The sequence below is a fragment of the Dendropsophus ebraccatus genome, chromosome 10 (assembly GCF_027789765.1).
Source record: "Dendropsophus ebraccatus isolate aDenEbr1 chromosome 10, aDenEbr1.pat, whole genome shotgun sequence".
Classification (NCBI taxonomy): domain Eukaryota; kingdom Metazoa; phylum Chordata; class Amphibia; order Anura; family Hylidae; genus Dendropsophus; species Dendropsophus ebraccatus.
In genome coordinates this window covers 10138398-10162982 of record NC_091463.1, presented here as the reverse complement: position 1 = coordinate 10162982, position 24585 = coordinate 10138398, and the positions used below count along the sequence as shown (strand labels likewise).

Below are 24585 nucleotides of genomic sequence, written 5' to 3'. Positions count from 1 at the left end.
TTCTATGCGGCCGTATGGGATCCTGGCCGGAGTGTACACTCCGGCCAGTATTCCATAGAACACAATGTTATTTTAATTTACAATAAATTGCGGACGTTATTTATTGGAAATTTAGGTTGTGTTAACTTAAAACCTTAAAAAAATACTGTAATGTTAAACATGCCCTGAGATTGGAGGAATCAGGAATTGGGTAGCTGTTATGATGTCGCCTTATTTCCATATGACTGTAGGTTCTCATGTCCAGCGGCGTTATAAGATCACCGCTGTCAGTCACTAATGGATGGAGATGTCATATAATGTGGGGGTCACAGGGGCGGAGCTTATTTTATGCTTCCTGTCAGTAATCCTATTGAAGACCACCACAGTCTGCCCTCGCCAGCTGATAACAGGGAGGTTATGATCAGCCAGTCACGAAGAGGCGAGAGAGGCCATCAGTGTCACTATGCCGGAGTAGTGGAGACGATGTTATACTGGGTGATGTAACCTGTCATCGGGCTGTTGTCTGTAGTCAGGAAGTGCCTGCGCTGCCCCCACACCCCGGGGTGACAGCTCCGCTACAGCAAGGGGAAGTGATGCTTCATCCAGACCACACTGACAGCTACCTGTGACAGGAAGATGTGGTCTGAGGCGGAAACGTCACTGAATAAGCTTCAGAAGCAGCGGGGACCATCTGCAGGAGACACCGAGCGGACCATGGGGCAGCAATTACCATGACAACCGGACACATCCACCATCCTTGATGGGACCCAATGTAACCACCATGGACCTGAGCGGGAAAACCGAAGCAGTGGATGAGGGGGACGTCTGGTAGGGAAGGATTATGGCTTCCTTTGGCGTTGTGTAATGTCTGTGCTGTGGCCTCCAGGAATCTATGGTGGGGGCTGCAGTGCGGTGATGCTGAGGTGGATTTGTCATGTAACATTTTCCTTCTTCTCCAGGACTCCTGTACAGAGAGAACGCTCCTTCACCACCGGCTCCCTGTCCGAAAGCTCCGGGGTGAGCCGATAATGTGAATGTATTGGGTGATACCGTCTGAGTAGCTAAGCCTACTGTGTGATACTGTATGGTGAGCCAGTGTAGCTAAGCCTAGTGTGTGGTACCGTCTGCCAGTGTAGCTAAGCCTAGTGTGTGGTACCGTCTGCCAGTGTGGCCAAGTGTAGTGTGTGATACCATCAATTGAGCCTGTGTAGCTAAGGGTACTATTACACAAACAGATCTGACGACAGATTATCTGCCAAAGATTTGAAGCCAAACCCAGGAGTGGATTTGAAAAGAGAAGAAATGCAGTCTTTTCTTTATGACCTGTTCTCTGTTTATAGTCTGTTTCTGGGTTTGGCTTCAAATATTTGGCAGATAATCTGTCGTCAGATCTGTTGGTGTAATAGTACCCTAAGCCTGGTGTGTGGTACCATCTGCTGAGCCAGTGTAGCCAAGCCTGGTGTGTGGTACCATCTGCTGAGCCAGTGTAGCCAAGCCTGGTGTGTGGTACCATCTGCTGAGCCAGTGTAGCCAAGCCTGGTGTGTGGTACCATCTGCTAAGCCAGTGTAGCTAAGCCTACTGTGTGATATTGTTTGCTGAGTCAGTGTAGCTAAGCCTCGTGTGTGATACTGTATGGTGAGCCAGTGTAGCCAAGCCTAGTGTCTGATACCATCTGCTGAGCCAGTGTAGCTAAGCCTACAGTGTGATACTGTATGGTGAGCCAGTGTAGCCAAGCCTAGTGTGTGATACAGTCTGCCAATGTAGCCAAGTGTAGTGTGTGATACCATCGATTGAGCCAGTGTAGCTAAGCCTACTGCGTGATACTGTATGGTGAGCCAGTGTAGCTAAGCCTAGTGTGTGATACCATCTGCTGAGCCAGTGTAGCTAAGCCTACTGTGTGATATTGTTTGCTGAGCCAGTGTAGCTAAGCCTAGTGTGTGATACTGTCTGCTAAGTCAGTGTAGCTAAGCCTAGTGTGTGATACTGTCTGCTAAGCCAGTGTAGCTAAGCCTAGTGTGTGATACTGTCTGCTAAGCCAGTGTAGCTAAGCCTAGTGTGTGATACTGTCTGCTAAGCCAGTGTAGCTAAGCCTACAGTGTGAGGCTATGTTCACACTACGTATATTTTCGCGGTAAACTCCGGCCGGAGATTTATGCTACTTGCGGCCGGCTACGTACGGAGCGCGAACTTACGCCCGTAGTCTACTTACGCTTCCCGAGTGCCCTACTTAGCGATCTGACAGCGGTCTTTTACTTGGAAATCTTCGCCTAGCCCCGGACACCCCACAGAACCTTTTGGATCGGCACAAAAAGCTGCAAAAATGAAGAAATCACCACTACGTACGGGACCGCATGTAACGCTACAGGCGTAAGTTCCGGCATTTTCGTACGCAAACAATGGTCTGGTTCATTTTTTACGCCGCCGCGTACGATGCGGGCGTAAGTTCGTACGTAGTGTGAACTGTGCGGCCGTACTTCGTATACTTTCCATTATACGCAAACTACGTAAGTCTCCGGCCGCTTATTGACGGAACGCGCTACGGCCGGAAACTTACGTAGTGTGAACATAGCCTGATACTGTATGGTGAGCCAGTGTAGCTAAGCCTAGTGTGTGATGTATGGTGAACTTGTGTACCTAAGCCTATTTGGTGATACTATTTACCTGGTTGCTGCATGTAAGTGTTTCCTGTGTGATACTGTCTGCTGGGCCAGTGTATCTAAGCCTTTTTGGTGATACTGTTTACCTGGTCGGTACATCTGCGTGTTCCCTGTGTGATACTTTCTGCTGAGCTGATGTACCTAAGCCTTTCATGTGTGATACTATCTACTGAGTTGTTGTGTATCTAAGCCTGATGTGTGTTACTAAAAGCCCCCTTATCCATTCTGTGTTTAATGTTTCAGCTGAAGAGAAGGAATCAGGGTGAGCGGGCCACAGCACAAGTCATAGAGGAGAAGGTCAGTGTATGGGGGGCGTCATGGGACAAGAGAGCGCTCTGACCTGCGACCCCCACCCCCCTTCCCTGAGATTACAACCCCCATCACCCCCTGATAGCGGGGTGATAACGGGGAGGCCTGTGGCAGCCTGACGGGGGGAGGCCTGTGGCAGCCTGACGGGGGGGAGGCCTGTGGCAGCCTGACGGGGGGGAGGCCTGTGGCAGCCTGACGGGGGGAGGCCTGTGGCAGCCTGACGGGGGGGGGGAGGCCTGTGGCAGCCTGACGGGGGGGGGGAGGCCTGTGGCAGCCTGACGGGGGGGGGGGAGGCCTGTGGCAGGCTGACGGGGGGGGGGAGGCCTGTGGCAGGCTGACGGGGGGGGAGGCCTGTGGCAGGCTGACGGGGGGGGAGGCCTGTGGCAGCCTGACGGGGGGGGGAGGCCTGTGGCAGCCTGACGGGGGAGGACTATAACGTGAGATTCTCCAGACATTGAAAGATTCTGCTAAAGTGTAACCTGAGTTTTTCATTTTGCTCGGGGACTTCCTGTATGATGAGGACTTTCGGCAATTGTAGGACGCCTGAAAACCACATCCTCATTACAGGAACACTACAGTGACTTAGTAATATCACTGGTGACACAATATATATATATATATATGTGTGTGTGTGTGTATATATATATATACGCTGTACACAGCACCCTCAGATTCAGCCCCACACTATATAATCTGCATATTAGGTTTATTCCTCCCATGAATGTAAACAGCCGATGTGTCTTATCATTGCTCGGTATTGTTTAGCTGATCTGCCCCAGAACATGCGATCAGGCGGACCCCCTGCATCTGTTCCTAGACATTGCTGTGTAACTCATAATTCTTTGCTTTGATGCGGGTATGACAACTAGTTTGCTTGTCGCCATGTTTAAAGGGAACCTGTCACCAAGACAATGCTGTGTAATCTATCGGTATCATATTATAGAGCAGGAAGAGCTGAGCAGATTGATGTATATCATGGTGGGAACAGATTCCGTATAACTTGTAACCTGTTGATTGAAATCCCTGCTCATTCGGTGGTAAGGAGTCCAGTGGGCGGTGTCACTCAATGGACTGGACTCCTTAGCCTGGAAACATCAGAGTTTTCAATCAAAAAGTTACACTGAATGTAAAAGATATATATCAATCTGCTCGGCTCCTTCTGCTCTATGACATGGTGCCGATAGCTTAGGTAGCATTTTCATGGTGATGCGTTCCTTGGACAGAGGGGGATGAGGGTTGAGCCCTGTGGAATCTGTTGCCACTATACTAACAATTATTATTAATGAGCAGAAAGCCATGAACATTGTACTTTTTGTGATCACTGCAGGAGCCCAGCAACAAGAGGGTTAAACCTGTCACCAAGACTTTGTCTGCATCCAGCACCCCCCAGCAGGTGAAGGTCACCCCCCTGAAAAAGCTCAGCCTGTCCATCCAGGTAAGCAGAGATTTTACTTAATGTCTGTCTTTAATTCGTAAAGGGGTACTCCAGAGGAAAAAAAAGGTCTTTAAACTAACTGGAGTCAGAACGTTTTACAGATTTGTAGCTTACTTCTATTTAAAAATCTCCAATCTTCCAGTACTTATCAGCTGCTGTATGTCTTGTAGGAAGTGGTGTATTCTTTCCAGTGTGAGTCTTAAAAATATCATATAAGATCAAGATTAGAGTCTTAAAAGATCAGGAGCACCAGCCCCCCACATACACAAAATATTTATATGCATTGGTACCAAACAATACAGCTTTAATTGGGTTGTCTGGCATAAAGTACAAATCTGCACTGCTGTCTGGGATGCGGGGGACACAACAGTGCGGTATACTTACCTGTCCTGCTCCACAGCAGCTGCCGGTTCATAATCTTTACAACTTCCACTAATGTGCTGTTCCCACATAAAATGGCTGCTCAGTATAGACCGCACTATACTATGCTATACACTATACTGTCTATGCCTAGCGGCCATATCCTGTAGGAACGACATGCCAGCAGAAGTTGGAAAAATTATTACATCGGTGGACAGCGGCGGAGACAGGAATGTTGCAGAGCACTGTGTCCCCCGCAGTAGCATAGACCTGTACTTTATGCTGGGCAACCCAGGGTATACAGGGCACACAGCATGTGATATTGTGGTGTCCCCCCATGGGTGTTTTGCGTTTTACACCTGTCGCAAAAGTTTCTCCTCTAGGTTAAGTGGTGATGAAAGTATTCTCTAGTTTTACCACTAGATGTCAGTGTTATATATATATATATATATATATATATGCTCTTATGGATTGCACAGCTGAAGCTAACAAAGGGTTACAGTTTCTTATATATTATATACTTTTCTTGTCCACTGGAGATGCTCTTTCTTTCTGATCTATCCCTCACCTTCTTTTCTTTGCACACATTCCTTTCCACCACTCACAGGGCCTCTTACATATCCCTGTAGGAAGTAGTCACTTGGTGTGAGGAGATGTAGCTTCAGTTCTACCCAGATTCTCGTGGTAAGAGGACACACAGAACAGACGTCCCTGCTATAGCCAAGCCAGGGTCTGGCTCTGCCAGGATCCTTGTTCGGGACAAGATCAGTTCAGTGTGGTCTAATTAGTGAGTTGGTTAAGACACACGTGTATGAAGCAACCAGAGACACTCTGTTTCTCCAGTATTCCTATGATATCCAAGATGCAGTGCTAGGCACTACAAAAGGGAGGAAAAGTCAAGGATAAACCCAGCCCACACCAAAAACCACTCTACAAAGTGCAGGGCAGTATCATAATCTACAAAAGGAACTAGCCTGGATAGGACAAAGATACCAAAAGTTCTACATATTCTATCTCACAGTGCAAGTTACACTGGGAAGTCTCAGACACTTAGCTTCACCCAGGTAACCACTGCTGGGTCTTGTATCACCTTAGTAGGACGAGTAGCTAGACACTGTAGGGCAGAAGGTGGTCAGACATTAGTCTAAACACAGGTACAAGTATCTCTCACTCTTAAGTATTTTCACTCCAAGCACCACTACAACTACCTCCTATATGTTCTCTCTGAAAGTATCTCCGCAGCACAAACCAAGTTGAAGCACTAAAGTCTGTGTCAAGATTTAGCTATTTGCTGCCAAAGTGTTCTGTATTATTCAGAGACTGTACAGTAAAGCTGTTCTATTTTCATCACTGGGACTCAGTCATCTCTTCCTCAGCACCAACACCTATACACATCCGCCACACCTTGGGTCATTTTTCCCCTTTCTGTGGGTGGCGGTACCGATACTCTGGGTGGGTCATTTGCCACTCAGGACTAACGTGACAGAGCCCACAGCAAGTGATATGGCAGTATACAGGGCACACAGCAAGTGATATGGCAGTATACAGGGAACATAGCAAGTGATATGATGGCAGTATACGGGGCACAGAGCACGGCCCTGGGTCCAGAGCATGAAAGGTTTTCTATGGGATTTGCTACTTCTCTGGACAGTTCCAGACATGGACAGTGGTGGCAGCAGAGAGCACTGTGTCAGACTGGAAAGAATCCACCACTTCCTGCAGGACATACAGCAGCTGATACTGCTGGAATACTGGAGATTTTTAAATCCCCTTTTTCTGAGGCATGATGGGAGTAAATATTCCCTTTCCTTTGGGGAGGGTGGGTGTACATTTCTTGACTGATGTTTTACAATGCTGATAGATCCCCATTCACCCTATTGCCGATCTCTTATGTATAGCGCTCCATAGGCTCCCGGAATGAAAACCGTCTGTTCAGCTTTTCTCCGCGGACGCGCAATCGAGATAGCAGCTCTGCAAAAAAGAGAAGCAGCAAGCTGTGGAGCGAGACGTTCGACAGTGCGGGGGAGGAGCTGTCCGCCCGGGAGATTAAGAGGCAGGAGGTGCAGATGATATTTATTACCTCATAATAGATTGGAAGTGACATGACCTACCCATCTTATACATTGTGTGGTGACGGATCCATCTCATACATTGTGTGGTGACGGATCCATCTCATACATTGTGTGGTGACGGATCCATCTCATACACTGTGTGGTAACATATCCATCTCATACACTGTGGTGACCAGGGCCGGCGTCAGCACCCGGCTAAGTAGGGCAAATGCCGGGGCCCCCAGCTCCTCTAGGGGCCCACTCCCGTTTGTTACTACATTTTTTTTGTTAGTAAAAAAGAAAAAAAAGTGTAGTAACAAAGGGGACTGGGCCCCTAGAGGCCGCATGTGACAGTTAGGGGCCCGCCGATCCATACTGGGGCCCCCGAGCACCTGTCTTCCATCACAAATCTTCCCTACAGCCGAGTAGGAAAGAGGACCTTTGAGTCTGAAGGACCTTTGATGATGTCATGGGTCATGTGATCGGACACATGACCTGATAGAGGGCAGCAGGTAGGCTCTGCATACTAAGTGTCCTGTATGTGCTGGTTCTTCTACTTGTTTTGTGTATAGAGGTCCTGCTGTAATATATATATATCTATTACAGCAGGATATATATATATATATATATATATATATATATATATATATATATATTACAGCAGGACCTCTATACACAAAACAACTAGATATCTGTATCTCCTATCTATCTATCTATCTATCTATCTATCTATCTATCTATCTATCTATTTCCCTATCTCCTATCTATCATATGAACATGGTGAGACCTCTAGTTCTCCTATATTCAGGCCCTGCAGTGATATACAGTGTGTGTGTATATATATATATATATATATATATATATATATATATATATATATATACACACACACTGTATATCACTGCAGGGCCTGTATATAGGAGAACTAGAGGTCTCACCATGTTCATATTATAAATATATATATATATATATATATATATATATATATATATATATATAATGCTGGTGCTGCTAGTTCTCTAGTATACAGCTCCTGCTCTGTGTGTATGTATATACAGACACACACACACACACACAGAAGGAGCTGTATACTAGAGAACTAGCAGCACCAGCATGATATATATATATATTCCTGTCACTGTGTCTGACTCCTCCAGAGTCCTGACTACTGCAGAGATCAGGAGATACAGGAGGAGAAAGATATGCAGCAGCCGCATGTTTCTTCTGCTGCAAATCTTTCCTCGCCTGTCTCTCCATGATTTGCTCCTCAAAGGGGCCCGCCGAGGCTCTGTCGCCCAAGGGCCCACAAAAAGCTGGAGCCGGCCCTGGTGGTGACCTATCCATCTCATACACTGTGTGGTAACATATCCATCTCATACACTGTGGTGACGGATCCATCTCATACACTGTGTGGTAACATATCCATCTCATACACTGTGGTGACCTATCCATTTCATACACTGTGTGGTGACGGATCCATCTCATACACTGTGTTATGACGGATCCATCTCATACACTGTGTGATGACGTATCCATCTCATACACTGTGTGATGACGTATCCATCTCATACACTTTGTGATGACGTATCCATCTCATACACTGTGTGGTGAAGGATCCATCTCATACACTGTGTGGTGAAGGATCCATCTCATACACTGTGTGGTGAAGGATCCATCTCATACACTGTGTGGTGACGTATCCATCTCATACACTGTGTGATGACGTATCCATCTCATACACTTTATGATGACGTATCCATCTCATACACTGTGTGGTGACCTATCCATCTCATACACTGTGTGCTGACGGATTCATCTCATACACTGTGTGATGACGTATCCATCTCATACACTGTGTGGTGACGGATCCATCTCATACACTGTGTGGTGACGGATCCATCTCATACACTTTGTGATGACGGATCCATCTCATACACTTTGTGATGACGTATCCATCGCATACACTGTGTGATGACGTATCCATCTCATACACTTTGTGATGACGTATCCATCTCATACACTGTGTGATGACGTATCCATCTCATACACTTTGTGATGACGTATCCATCTCATACACTGTGTGATGACGTATCCATCTCATACACTGTGTGGTGACGTATCCATCTCATACACTGTGTGATGACGTATCCATCTCATACACTGTGTGATGACGTATCCATCTCATACACTGTGTGATGACGTATCCATCTCATACACTGTGTGATGACGTATCCATCTCATACACTGTGTGATGACGTATCCATCTCATACACTGTGTGATGACGTATCCATCTCATACACTGTGTGATGACGTATCCATCTCATACACTGTGTGATGACGTATCCATCTCATACACTGTGTGATGACGTATCCATCTCATACACTGTGTGGTGACCTATCCATCTCATGCACTGTGTGGTGACCTTTCCATCTCATGCACTGTGTGATGACGTATCCATCTCATGCACTGTGTGATGACGTATCCATCTCATGCACTGTGTGATGACGTATCCATCTCATGCACTGTGTGATGACGTATCCATCTCATGCACTTTGTGATGACTTATCCATCTCATACACTGTGTGATGACGTATCCATCTCATACACTGTGTGATGACGTATCCATCTCATACACTGTGTGATGACGTATCCATCTCATACACTGTGTGGTGACGGATCCATCTCATACACTGTGTGGTGACGGATCCATCTCATACACTGTGTGGTGACGGATCCATCTCATACACTGTGTGGTGACGTATCCATCTCATACACTGTGTGGTGACCTATCCATCTCATACACTGTGTGATGACGTATCCATCTCATGCACTGTGTGATGACGTATCCATCTCATGCACTGTGTGATGACGTATCCATCTCATACACTGTGTGGTGACGGATCCATCTCATACACTGTGTGATGACGTATCCATCTCATGCACTGTGTGATGACGTATCCATCTCATACACTTTGTGATGACTTATCCATCTCATACACTGTGTGATGACGTATCCATCTCATACACTGTGTGATGACGTATCCATCTCATACACTGTGTGATGACGTATCCATCTCATACACTGTGTGGTGACGGATCCATCTCATACACTTTGTGATGACGTATCCATCTCATACACTGTGTGGTGACATGACAGATCCATCTCATACACTGTGTGGTGACGTATTCTTCTCATACATTGCGGTGACATGACGTCTCCATCTCATACAGGTGATCTTTGAGTTGATGCAGGGGGAGCGGATGCTTGTTGAAGATCTGCACCTGGTACAGAAGGTAATGTAAGTGACATTCTTATAGATGTACAACAAGTCATCCATGAATAGATCTGCAGATGTAGCAGAGACAAATCTTAATCTCTGGATCCCTATGGGCCCATCACACAGTCTAATGTCTAATAGACAACCTCATAGGCCACTACAGACCCCATCACACAGTCTAATGTCTAATAGACAACCTCATAGACCATTACAGACCCCATCACACAGTCTAATGTCTAATAGACAACCTCATAGGCCACTACAGACCCCATCACACAGTCTAATGTCTAATAGACAACCTCATAGACCATTGCAGACCCCATCACACAGTCTAATGTCTAATAGACAACCTCATAGGCCACTACAGACCCCATCACACAGTCTAATGTCTAATAGACAACCTCATAGACCATTACAGACCCCATCACACAGTCTAATCCACAACCTCATAGGCCACTACAGACCCCATCACACAGTCTAATGACTAATAGACAACCTCATAGGCCACTACAGACCCCATCACACAGGCTAATCTACAACCCCATAGACCATTACAGACCCCATCACACAGTCTAATCCACAACCTCATAGGCCACTACAGACCCCATCACACAGTCTAATGTCTAATCTACAACTTCATAGACTACTACAGACCCCATCACACAGTCTAATGTCTACTCCACAGGTTTCTATGCTGTTACAGGGATGAAGCCCTCATGGGTATTGGCTATAAGACATTGTACACAACCATTATTGCTGCTCCACCTCTTGTTTTGCCTCATGTCTCCTCACCGTCAATGCTCTTGTATTCATAGAATTACTATGAGCCCATGTTGAAGCTGGCCATCATGACTCAGGATGAACTCACCCAGATCTTCGGCATCCTGGACACACTTCCTCCATTACACCAAGGTGGGTTCCCTGCCGATCCGAGGTGGACTCTCCATACTGCTGTGGATTCTATGAGAGCACTTCTTAAATCTTGAAGATGATACTGACTTATCCTTGTCACCATTGTCGCTGAGCACTTCTTGTATGATCCCTTTTAGATCTCTTTGATCGATTGGTAAAGTTACGCCATGAAGATGGTACTGTAGACCAGTTGGGGCCCACCATGTTGGATTGGGTAAGTATAGCTTACGCCATTTTTATTCCTGTGTTTTGAGCACACTGCTGTCATGTAATATACATATGTATGTTTTATGATCCTCAGCTTCCATGTCTTCACACCTACAAAGAATATTGCTGTAACCAAGTAGCTGCCAAAGCTTTGCTGGACCACAAGAGACGTAACCCGGCCGTACACAATTTCCTTCAGCTATGTCAAGAATCTGCCTTCAGTCGTAAACTAGATGTATGGAGCTTCCTTGACTTACCCCGGAGCCGCCTGGTGAAGTATCCGCTACTGCTGAAAGAACTGCTGAAGCACACTGTGCCGGAGCACCCTGACCATGCTGCCCTGAGCCAGGCTGTGAGTGGCATCTACGCTATAGCTGGTATGGAGCCTTAGAGTATGATCATTGTAACTCATGTCTCTACTCTGCGTCCAGGTGTCCGTCATCCAGGCCATTATCACGATGATAAACCACAAAGCTGGGGAGGCAGAATGTGAATATTACAGAAAAAGACTATGTTATCTGTATGAAAACCAGGGTGAGGAGGATGTGGCCTGCTCCCGACTCTTGCTTTGTCACGGGGAGCTGAAGAACAACAAAGGCCAAGTGAGTGATCCATCCACAACCTTACAGCCAACACACGGCTATAGCCACCATCATATAGTTATATGATATAGTTATATAACAACATCTAGTAAGAGCCACCGTCTAGTAAGAGCCACCTTCTAGTTATAGCCACCTTCTAGTAACAGCCGCCACAATCTAGTAAGAGCCACCATCTAGTAAGAGCCACCATCTAGTTAGAGCCGCCACAATCTAGTAAGAGCCACCATCTAGTAAGAGCCACCATCTAGTAACAGCCGCCACAATCTAGTAAGAGCCACCATCTAGTAAGAGCCACCTTCTAGTTATAGCCACCTTCTAGTAACAGCCGCCACAATCTAGTAAGAGCCACCGTCTAGTAAGAGCCACCGTCTAGTAAGAGCCACCGTCTAGTTATAGCCACCATCTAGTAACAGCCGCCACCATCTAGTAAGAGCCACCATCTAGTAAGAGCCACCATCTAGTAAGAGCCACCGTCTAGTAAGAGCCACCGTCTAGTAAGAGCCACCGTCTAGTAAGAGCCACCATCTAGTAACAGCCACCATCTAGTAACAGCCACCATCTAGTAACAGCCACCATCTAGTAAGAGCCAACAGCCACCATCTAGTAAGAGCCACCATCTAGTAAGAGCCACCTTCTAGTAACAGCCACCATCTAGTAAGAGCCACCATCTAGTAACAGCCACCATCTAGTAACAGCCACCACCATATAGTAATAGCCACAATGTTAGTTATAGCCACTGTGAATTTATAGCTACTATATAATCAGGAAGATAACTTTGAATGGATGGAAAATATATTTGACTTTAGACTAATTTTTAAAATTAGGATGAAGACCATTGGGATGATTTGGGTTTTATAGAATTGGTGCAGACATGAGGCAGTGATAATAGATCAGTTCAGGTTGATGGAGCTGAATTTGCTCACAGATGAGATGTCTCCATTTTCTCCCCCTAGAGGCTCCATGTCTTCTTGTTTGAGACCATCCTCGTCCTCACACGTCTGGTCACTCACAATGATCAGCCACAGTTCCAGGTGTACCGTCAGCCCATCCCTCTGCCCGAGCTCGTCTTAGAGGATCTTCCTGATGGAGAAGTGCGGGTGGGGGGCTCCATACGAGGGGCATTCACTGCGGCCAATGAGCGAGGTAATTGGAGAACAGATGGAAAACATTCATTAGTTTGTCATTCGGTGTGTGTGTGTGTGTGTGTGTGTGTGTGTGTGTGTGTGTATATATATATGTATATATATATATATATATATATGTATATATATATATATATATATATATATATATATATATATAATCAGGGTGTCAGGTCTAATTTTTTTTAAATGATTATTTTAATAGCAAAAAACTTTTTCCGGGTGAGTTTCCGCGACCGCTCCAGAGGACAAGCCCACACCTTACAAGCCAATGATTCCTTTAACAAACAGCAGTGGGTCAGCTGCATCAGACACGCCATGGTGGCGAGCAGAGAGCAGAGCGCCAGCCCTGCCCCATCCCTGGAAACCCCATGTACTCTGATCAACCTCTCAGACTTGAGCCTGAACTGCCATGAAGACAAGATGGATGACAGATGAGGATTCTTTATAAGACCAGGAACAATGGATCAGTCACCACATCAGGCCATTCCTCCCGACATCTTCTCCTTTACCGCAATGGGAATAGTTCTTGAATATATTTTACATGAACTAGATTTTTACATAAAGTATGAAAGACTCTGATTTCATGAAGCCTTATGGGAAAATTCCACCTTTTAGGAGATTTACATTCTATATAGAGATGTTGGTTTTCTGTCTTCAGGTTCATGATCACAATGGTGGCATATTCCATACAGAAATCCAATCCTTATCCTCTCCTGAGTATGATACATGAAACTGAGTAGGATACATGATACTTAGTATGATACCTGACATGAACTTGGAATAGCGCCCCCTCTGTACAGTGTTCCCTGCATTAGGGATACAACCCGACACCTACAAATATGTCTGCCACAGGTCCTCTGTGCCAGGGACTCTACCTGGATTTCCTTGTTCCATGTAACACATGGAAGGAAAAGGAACCTGGCAAAGCTTAAAGGAGATGTAATGTCACAGAATAAGAAGCCGCAGTACTAACGGGAAGATCTGAGACTTTGAACTGTAGCTTTGCAAAAATCAATAGTACAAGCGAATATAAGAAACTGTGTAATAGGTTTTATTAGGCAAAAGAGCTTCCTTCTGTACTGACAAAGCAGTATCCCACCCCCCACGCCCCTCTCACTTCTTACCTTCTTATTAGTGTTGAGCAAACTTGCTGAAAGTTCGGGTCTGGCAACATTGGTCCAAACACTCAGCATTTGACTCATAGCAGCTGGAGAAGTTGGATTTAGCCCTAGGGAGTCCTGGAAAACATGGATAAAGCCAAAAGAATCCAACTTCTATAGATGCTGGGAGTCAAATGTAGAGCATATAGGTTTGAGTGAATGTTGCAAGACCGGAACTTTCTGCAAGTTTGCTCAACACTATTCTATATCACAGAGAAGCAGAGGGAAGATGGGTTTACACTGCCCATTATAGTCTATGGGAGGGGGAGGTGTTGAGGGGGATGAGGGAGCAGGAAGAGGAGACAAACAGCCTGTGCAATGTACAGACTTTATGTTACGCTGCTCAGTGCTGGTGTGGGAACTTTTGAAGGTTTGCTACAGTGGGATAGGATTGCAAGATGTTGTTTTACTGTCTATATAATGTATAGGAGGCAGCACAGAGGCCAGTCTGTATCCACACTGCAGCTGACCAGTTTGCAGGGTGGTACCCAGGGGGGAAATGGCATATACTAGTGATAGACTAGGCAGATATAGTGCTACTCCCCATACATACACAGGACTGTACATCCTGAGAATACATCTGAACTGATAGTTACACTTCATTCACTCCATTCACTTCAAAGGAACTAAGTTGCAAAACCTGTACCCAAACTGGAAACAAGAGTGGTGCTGTTTCTGAAAAGCGGCCATGTTTTTCTAAGCCTAGACAACCTGTATAATGTTATGGCTAATCATTACACTGATTTAAATTTTTTAACCCCTTCCCACAAGTGAACGTACTCTTCTGTCCTGGGTAAGAGCAGTAGGGAATAATAAGTCTTGGTAATGATGCGTGATCCCTGCAGAGTTCAGCTCTGATTGACATTCAACGTTACTGCCCAAACAACAGAGGTGACGGGACGGAATGTAATTAGCATAAGAGGGAACCTATTATAACACTGTAGATGTGTAATATTCAGAAGAAATATGGAGGTCATACATTTTCGATAATATATATCTCCCGGCCGCCCCATACATGTAAACATTGGGTACAGCCGAACATTCTTGTGTTCTCTATGGGGAGGAGTGAGTTGCAGTCAGGATGCTCTAGTTATCCCTCCTTGAACAAAAAAATTGGGTAGCAAAATCCCAGCACACTGTGCCCTATCTTTATTGTCATAATCTGTGGCAGAGGTGGACGCTGCTGTGATCACTGATTGGCTGAGCAGGCAATTCCTCGCGCCAGCTGCCGACCATGACCCGAAAGCATTGCATTGTGGGAACAGGAATAATGGTGAGCCAGCCAGGAAAGTAGGTACAGGGAATATCCTCTAAGGGTGCCTTTACACAGATTTATCTGACAGATTTTTGAAGCCAAAGCCAGGAACAGACTATAAACAGGGAACAGGTCTTAAAGGAAAGAGTGAGATTTCTCCTCTTCTCAAATCCATTCCTGACTTTGGCTTCAAAAATCTGTCAGATAAATCTCTCGGTGTAAAGGCACACTTAACCTGCTGTCTTGGGTTGTATATGGCCATCTTGGTTTTGTTTGGCCTTTCCTTTGGCTCCACCTACAGGCCGGTATGAACTCTGCACATGCTCAATAGCAAATGCTATGAAGATTCCAAACACTAAGTTTTCAGGAATCCTCTATGATTTCTTTGACATGTTAATTTTACATGAAGAGACAAAAGGATCTTATCAGTGACATCTACAGAAGATCTGAGATTAGGGACATGACCCAATTTTCGAGCACTGGAGATAAGTACAACTGGAGAATGCTTGAATGTGACCGCTCGATATTTGATTACCAGTGGTGGATGAAGTTGGATGTAGCCCTAGGGAGCCTGGGAAAACATGGATACAACCATAGGCAAAAGACTGTATCCATATTTACCAGACTCCCTAGGGCTGCATCCAACTTCTTCAGCCACCAGTAACCAAATGCCAAGTGAGCGGACTGATCAGCGAGATTACCGCCCACTTTGAGCAAACTGATTTGTATTGAATCAATATGCTCTTCTCTAGTTGTGAGCACTAGAGCTCATGACCCTGTTTTTTAGATGTTGTTACACCATCGAGGCAGCTGGTGACCGTATGACGTTTGCCCCCAGTCCTTCACAACAGGACCAATGTGTTACAGAAAGGGTAACATTCAGGTGATCGCCTGGGTCCTGCTACTGTGCCCAAGGGATCACACAGGGAAGGCATCTGTACTAGGCTCTTTTCACATGATGCCAGTGGTATCCACTTTCTGTATGTCATTTTGGTTTCTGGCATCTTTGCTTTTCTCTGCTGGATGCTACAGCTTAGACCTCTGTGTTATTCTGTAGAGCAGAATTCTGTAAAAACATTTACCGCATAGTATATGGCACAAGATGGAAGCCATTAAAGCCATAACCAGATGTACATGTCCCCTGATATACAGAGCTTCCAGGATCTGAACTCATTGGGATCTTTGCCTTTAGCCCCTTTTGGTGATTATAGGTTGGTGCCACTATAGGGCCATAGCCAGGAGTGGCGCTGTGTTTTCAGAACCTTTCACTAGTCTGGGATAGAGGCCATACAAAACTGAGCCACCTCCATTTATTCTCCACCTGGATGCAGCAGCCACCTTACCAGGCAGGTTAGGAGACCCCAGTTCTCTATGCAGGTTTGGGGACCCACAGCGACCAAACATTGATGACATCTTGCGCATATACCATAACTATCCAAGTTGGCCTTACTGTTCCTATGACTTGCCAGTACAAGCGCTGAAATGCACTGACCTATATTATTACATTGTTTTATGAATTGTTTATACCAATAAGACTATTCTTCAAGCTCTCCTGCGTCTGCGACCTTAAGAAACAAACCACTACACCAAACCAATGCTTATCCTCCATACCATTTATCTAATGCTGTGGGAGACAGTTCTTTTCATCCAATAACTTTGTATGGTGCTCCTACAGCCATCCTCTTTTCCATCCGTCCCCAACTTCTTCCAACTTTACCACATATATGTTAATAAAAACTAGACAAAAGATGTAAAGGAGTATGACTGCCGGATCAGTCTACAAAGAGTTTGTAGTCTGTAACTATGGAGACACATTTACTGCAGGTTCGGTTCAGGACACACAATGTGCAGACAATTCACCCTACATGGCTACAGAATCTTCTTGGCATCTGAAATCCATGACATTTCCTTTTGCTTGTGAATGCCATTGTTCATGCTATTTTTACTGGTCCCTCAAACCTAAAGATGTAGACAAGAGAACGTATAATGGACAATCCCAAGACTAATCCGCTTTTTTATTGGGTTAGTTAAGTGTGGGGGTAATGGGAGCTCTTTACTCTCCAAATTGAAAAACTTGTCAAGATTTACATTGTAAATAAAGATGTTTAATTGAAATAAAAATACACATAAACAAAACCCTGGACGTAACCATGGTAACCATAATGAAGCTGCCCATTGTTTACACTGCTGACTACATGTAGGGATTTACCATATTAGAAATTCTACCACTACTCCAGTTTATTTAATAGATTTTATTGTATTTCCCTACATTTAGGGGAACCTGGGATGGGTTGTGGTCTTACTCTTCCTATATATTAGTTGCTGCAGAGCTCTCTTGATCTCATGGTTCCTCATACTGTATATAATAGGGTTAATGAAAGGCGTCAGCACCGTGTATAACAAAGACTTCACCGTTTTCCCATAGAAAGTGTCTTCCCCAACGGGGAATATATATATTGTGATCTGTGTCCCGTAGAAGATGAAGATGGTGGTGAGATGGGCGCTGCAGGTGGAGAACGCCTTCCACCGCTCGGCAATGGATGTAATCTTAAGGATTGAGATAACAATACAGAAATAGGAGATTGTGATCACCACAAAGGGCATGAACATAAGGGGGACGGCGAATATAAAATCTTCTGTCTGTACAGTGGAAGTGTCCGAGGAGGCTATGGCCAAGATGGGGGCAAAGTCACAGAAGAAATGTTCAATGATGTTAGATCCACAAAATGTTAATTGGAATAAAGAAGCAACTTCAATGGGGAACAGGACAAAGCAAATGGCCCATGGCCAGAAGATGAGGTGCTGACAAAGCTTATGGCTCATGATCGGCGCATAGCGCAAAGGATGACAGATGGCCACATAGCGGTCAAAGGCCATCACCGTAAGGATCAGCGACTGAGTATACGTCGAGCTGCAGAACACATAATACTGGATGAAACATCCCGTGATGGAAATGTCCCCTCCTCCCGTCACTATAACGTACAGCATGTTGGGCATTATATTGGTGGTAAACAAGATGTCCGCCACAGAGAGATTCCGGAGGAACAGGTACATGGGCACATTGAGGTGGTGACTGGCTGATACCAATGTGATAATGAAGAGGTTTCCAAGTAGAATCAAAATATAAATCAAGAGAAACATAAAGAAAAGTAATATCTTAAAGTTCTCCAAATTTTTAAAACCAAGAATGAAGAATTGTGTGACCGCAGACCCGTTACCTTCACACATCCTCATAGAAGAACTGGTCAACCTGTAATACAACCCATGTGGGAAACTTACTGATATAACATAGGGGTCAATGATGGAGCAAACATATCTAGAAGGTTGTATCGCAGTAGTTTTCATCCTGTAATAAATCTTTACATCCAGCGAGTATGTGATAGAAGGAATAGAATTATTTCTGTGGTGATAGGAGCCATCACCAGAAGATATTTCTTCTGTCACACACTCACTGGATGTGAAGAGGTATTGTCTACTGGGCCAAGGAAGCCTCCGTGCTGAGGACATGTTAGATCACACTGCTCAGTCTACTTTCCTTTCCTTTTTCTTATTTCTGGTCTTCAACCAGTGGCTCTTCAGCTGTTAGACAACTAAAACTCCCAGCATGCCCTGACAGCAGTAACTGAATGCACCTGAGACATTGGCAAACCATTAAAACAATTTAAAGCTTCTACAATTTTTTGTGGCTACAGATTCTAAAGAAACCTATGAGATCAGTGAATCTGTGGAACGGACACCCCAGGATCTGGTCACAGCAAAAACAGCAGAGGGCTTCAAAACAGGCTTAGGGCCCTATTACACAGGACCATTATTGTGCAAAAAATCGCTATATCGTTCGAACTTTTATGATAATCGTTCTGTGTAATTGATTTAGATCTGACCCTAAAATCATTGTTGATTGTTCACTAATCTTTTGCTGTAATTGCACATTGTCCATTGTTTTGCTGGGATCAGATGACGTAAACGATTATGGTAACCATCGCTGTAACGATTGTAGTAACGATCATAACTAACGACTATCGTTCTGTGTAATATGGTAAACGATTTCAGGTTAACGATAAACAATCCCGTTTGCGATCGTTTATCGTCATTCGTTAAAAATCGCTTCATCTGGTAGGACCCTTAGACAAGTTCTTAGAACAAAATAACATGAATGCATATGTATAGAATCTATCTATCATCCACCCCCCTTCCCTCCATCCATCCCCTCTGTGGTTGAACTTGAGTCTTTTTTCAACCATACTTACTATGTAGCTATGTAACCCCTTATCACCATGGTTACAGACTACAACCAAACCCTGTGTAGTCTGATCCTGTATACTTGCCTTCTTCATATGTCCCCTACTTCTTGCTGACCCACTGAATGTAAATGATATAATTTATATTTTTCCATTGAGAGAATAACCCAAACCCCCAATATTAGAAACGGCTATAATCTACTTATCAATCTAGGACTAAGCCCATCAGATCCCATAGTATGGAGAATAGGGGTTGTATTTCTTACCTGGAGTTTAGAATTTCTGTCAATCAAACGAGAAATGAGCTTCTGTCTAGGAAAAAAGGGAAAAAGGTCTAATAATAATAATATAAGAAATATATGGAATATTGTTATATATTGCTATAATAAGAGGCAAACAAAGCAGGTGCTATGAAAAGATCCAGTACTGCACCCCTTGTTGGCACAATGTTCAGCAAGAAAATGTCTCGGAATATGAGCAACACATTTTACATTTAAAAATACTGAGACCCCTTCCGATTGGGAGGGGCATTATAGATGTTTTCTCCCAGTTGGTGTCAAGGTATGAGAGACTAACTACTACTTATACCGCTTCTCCTAACCCCTACTCTTTGGGTGGGCAGAGGGAAGAACTGAGGAATGAATGTTGTGAGGGGTAGGGGCACTAAGGGGGATGATGGGCGTGATATACGCACATTAGTCCTCCCCCTCTTTAAGTAAATATGGGGGTGCGAATTAAGGCACCATGAATCACCCTGCAACTATCATAACACAGGGGAGACAATTGGAAGTTGTCTCTTTCCCCTATATAAAAACTTTTATTTATTTATTTATTTATTTTTCTCACCTTCTGGATAAACCTTTTTTTCTTTTTCTTTTTTTCTTTTTCTTTCTACTTTATTTATATTATTGTTGTTATTATTAATGAGAATGTATGTGTATGTATGTATGTATGAGTATGTATGCATATATGTGTATGTGCGTGTATGTATGTGTGTGTGTGTGTGTGTGTGTGTGTGTGCATTTATTTATTTATTTTTATTTCTTATGATGGGGTTTAAAAAGGAGGAAAGGGGTTTTTTTGTCTGTTTTTTTTTTTTTTTTTTTTTTTTTTGTATTTTATATATTAATGAAAAGAAGTGGCTCTCCAGGTTGGTGTCGGCTAAGGAATTAAAATTAAAGAAAAAAATATGTATATAAATTAAATTCTTATAATGTATGTTACTCTGTGGTGGATTAAGCATGTGATTTTTGAATTATGATAATAAAATAAAAAAATAAAAAAAAAAGATACTGAGACCCCTTCATAAGACTTGGCCCGTTCCTTGTGTAGCACAGGCAGCAGCATCAGGAGGTTCTATCCATTAATAAAGCGGGGGATAACATAGATATTATAGTAAGTCTTAGGAAGAAGAAGCCTGTAATGTTCTTTCAAGGGAGAGACACACAAGGAGTTATATGTGTGTTATATAGCAGTGAGTTATATGTGTGTTATATAGCAGTGAGTTATATAGCAGTGAGTTATATGTGTGCTTTGTGTGTGTTATGTGTATGGTATATGTGCGTTATATATAGGTGAGTTATGTGTGAGTGTGTGTGTTATGTTATGTATGTCATATCTGTGTTATATAGCAGTGAGTTATGTGTGTTATATATGTGTGCTTTGTGTGTGTTATGTGTATGTTATATGTGTGTTACATATCAGTGAGTTATGTGTGTGTTATATATGTGTGTTATATAGCAGTGAGTTATGTGTGTGTTATGTGTGTGTTATATAGCAGTAAGTTATGTGTATGTTATATGTGTGTTATATAGCAGTGAGTTATATGTGTGTTATATAGCAGTGAGTTATATGTGTGCTTTGTGTGTATGTGTATGGTATATGTGCGTTATATATAGTTACATAGTTAATACGGTTGAAAAAAGACACATGTCCATCAAGTTCAACCAAGGAGGGGATGGATACAGGGAAGGGGGAGGGGTGATAGGTTCTATACATATGCATTTATATTATTTTGCTCTAAGAACTTGTCTAGGCCGGTTTTGAAGCCCTCTACTGTTGTTGTTGTGACCAGATCCTGTGGTAGACTGTTCCACAGATTCACACTTCTCATGGTAAAGAAGGCTTGTCGCCTCCGGAGATTGAACCTTTTTTTCTCCAGGCGGAGGCAGTGCCCCCTTGTTTCTCCAGGCGGAGGCAGTGCCCTCTTGTCCTTTGTGGGGGTTTTACCTGGAACATCTTTTCCCCATATCTCTTGTAGGGGCCATTTATATATTTAAATAAGTTAATCATATCTCCCCTTAAACGTCTCTTCTCCAGACTAAACAAATTTAATTCTTTTAATCTCTCCTTATAACTAAGATGCTCCATTCCCCTTATTAGTTTAGTTGCCCGTCTTTGTACCCTCTCCAGCTCTAGTGAGTTATGTGTGTGTGTGTGTGTGTGTGTTATGTATGTCATATCTGTGTTATATAGCAGTGAGTATATGTGTGCTTTGTGTGTGTTATGTGTATGTTATATGTGCGTTACATATCAGTGAGTTATGTATGGTATATGTGTGTTATATATCAGTGAGTTATGTATGGTATATTTGTGTTATATATCAGTGAGTTGTGTGTGTGTGTGTTATGTGTATGTTATATGTGTGTGTTATATATCCGTGAGTTATGTATGGTATATGTGTGTTATATATCAGTGAGTTATGTATGTGTGTGTGTGTGTGTGTGTGTGTGTGTGTGTGTGAGTGAGTGTGTTATGTATGGTATATGTGTGCTATATATCAGTGAGATGTGTGTGTTATGTATGGTATATGTTTGTTATATAGCAGTGAGATATGTGTGTGTGTTATGTATGGTATATGTGTGTTATATAGGCAGTATGCATGTTTACACAGATACACCACAACCAACCTGTTTAGTCACTAGTTTTATGTACTTTTGTGTATTTTGTCTCAATCAATGTAATAATCTGATCAGGCGTAACATGAAATTGTACTTTTTCCAGAGCTTGATGGTGCGTTCACACCTACAGGATCTGCAGCTGATTTTCTGCAGCAGATTTCATTTAAATAACTGAACACAGCATCAAATCTGCTGCACATCCTTTAGGTGTGAACGCACCCTAACAATACATTTAAAAACCCAAAATGTAGGTTTTAAGTATTTCTTATGGCATTCTTTTATTTTGTGACACTTTGTATAGTGTTTCTGAACCTCTTTAGAGAAGCCCCAAAAAACACCACAGATCCCATAACTCAAAAAAAACCCTAAGGGAGGCATTTATTAAGTCCGGCGTTTTTTACGCCGGACTTAAAAATGCCCCCGCAGCTCCGGCGGTACGGGGATTTATGTAGAGGCGGACTGCCTGTACATAAATCCTGTGCGCGCCGGTGCGCACCGCCGAAAACCTACGCCAGCTGAGGACTGGAGTAGGTTTTCGGCGTACATTTGGGCGGAACGGATGATAAATCGCGCGGACTCTGAGTCCGCGTCCTCCGTTCCGCCCACTTCCCGCCCCCTGGCGTACTCGGCGGAAAGTGCCGATTTGCGATTATTTTATTCGCAAATCGGCCATTTGCGTATAAAATAATACGCAAATCGGCACTTTCCGCCAAAAATCATCCGTCCGCCGGATGATAAATGTGGCCCTAAATGTTTTGTACATCGGCATTGTCATTATTTACTATGGGCTTTACTATGTAAAATACACTGCACATCTGTGCCTCCAGTCCATTTATAAGAGTAAGAAGGGTAATCCTAATAATGGTAATAATAATACTAATAATAGTCGTAGTAACATTGGGAAAATCATAGTAATAACCCTAATAGCTGAAAAAATAACACTAGTAATGTTATCACTAGAGGAAATGTTAAAAACATTGGGAAAAATTTAAAGACATAGAAATAAGAAAAAGTAATAGTATTAGCTGTAATAAAAGCTATAATAATTTCTTGCCTTGATGTTTTTTTAATCTTACCGTCTTTGTTTCTAAATTTGGTCACTGTTCATGGATTTTGCCATTGTTTTGTTCAGGGGGACGGTGGCTCTAGGACTCCTTCTCCTATGGAGGGCGCCCCCGGTGGTAGCCTCCTGCCCCCATTCACCCTGCATTTCTGTGACCGTCTTATACGTTCCCCACCTCCTCCCATTGACAGGCTGACGCTCTGCTCCGGCCCCTTGTGTATAATTAACTATCTGTAAAGTTGGGAAAAACAAAACTTCATTAAAATATTTTTTGATTAATGATAAATAACGTTTCCCCCGGGGAGAGAGGAAATGAACGGATCAGAAGGAGTAAAGCATCTGTGTTAACAGCCATATTAAATCAGATTTTTTTCAAGCATTCGAAACATTTTTGAGCAGTTTTTGCATCTTTTTTTAGGTATAGATACTGGATGAGTGTATGTAGTGTCCCAATACGGGTGTGCACTAAGGTGTCAGGTGTCACACTCTGGGATGATGGGTTCACAATTTGTCAGAGCATAGCTGAAGGATGAAGGGTTAACTATGTTCTTTTGTACCCCAAGTACACTTCATCCCTCTCTTTTCTGTACACTGTCCCCAGTAGGAGGTTAGACCTGGTGACTTCTATATAAGGCTAGTTAGTTCCTGTTGGGAGGTGTCTAGTGTATGGTACCTAGAGAACCAGCAAACTAGAGAGTTCCTGCTGCAGTGGATAAATGGGCCTGGCCCAGGGCCAGAGCCCTTGTCAGAGACTAAAAAGACCAAAGATACAGCTACAGATTTCTTCTATGAGAGACTTTAGATAAAGATGCACTGCTAAACCCAAAGTTGTGTTAGCCGTCCTCTGGGTCTACGTCTGGGATCCTTCTTTCTAGTCAGGAAAATCTTCAAAAGTCAAGAGACTGATCCCCAGTAGGACAAAGAGACTTAGCTGAAGTATCCTACTAATCTTCACTTGACTACCTTGGGAAGCCTTGAGCAGTTAGCTACACCCAGTTGTATAGGCCATGCTACCAAACCTGACAGTTGCT

At 43.7% G+C, this 24585-nt stretch overlaps 1 protein-coding gene and 1 long non-coding RNA gene across 4 annotated transcripts; one reads left to right on the top strand and one right to left on the bottom strand.

Annotated features, from left to right (window-relative positions):
* The first annotated feature begins 358 nt into the window (after window positions 1-358).
* On the top strand, window positions 359-13517 carry LOC138802695 (rho guanine nucleotide exchange factor 3-like). 3 transcript variants are annotated; one of them, XM_069986267.1, is made up of 12 exons: window positions 359-807; window positions 939-996; window positions 2881-2934; window positions 4274-4381; window positions 6640-6801; window positions 10026-10088; window positions 10888-10984; window positions 11122-11198; window positions 11286-11543; window positions 11623-11793; window positions 12747-12936; window positions 13141-13517. In XM_069986267.1, exons 1-12 carry the CDS (start codon window positions 740-742, stop codon window positions 13371-13373), a joined length of 1539 nt encoding a protein of 512 aa, XP_069842368.1. In that variant the 5' UTR covers window positions 359-739; the 3' UTR covers window positions 13374-13517. The 3 variants fall into 3 exon arrangements, with proteins under 3 accessions (XP_069842368.1, XP_069842371.1, XP_069842369.1); XM_069986270.1 differs by lacking the exon at window positions 6640-6801; XM_069986268.1 differs by lacking the exon at window positions 10026-10088.
* Window positions 12756-23754, bottom strand: LOC138802696 (uncharacterized). The gene is made up of 3 exons (XR_011364801.1): window positions 23568-23754; window positions 19858-19903; window positions 12756-12918 (listed from the first exon to the last, which is right to left on the bottom strand). It is a non-coding gene; the product is annotated as an uncharacterized lncRNA (long non-coding RNA).
* Window positions 23755-24585: the final 831 nt, after the last annotated feature.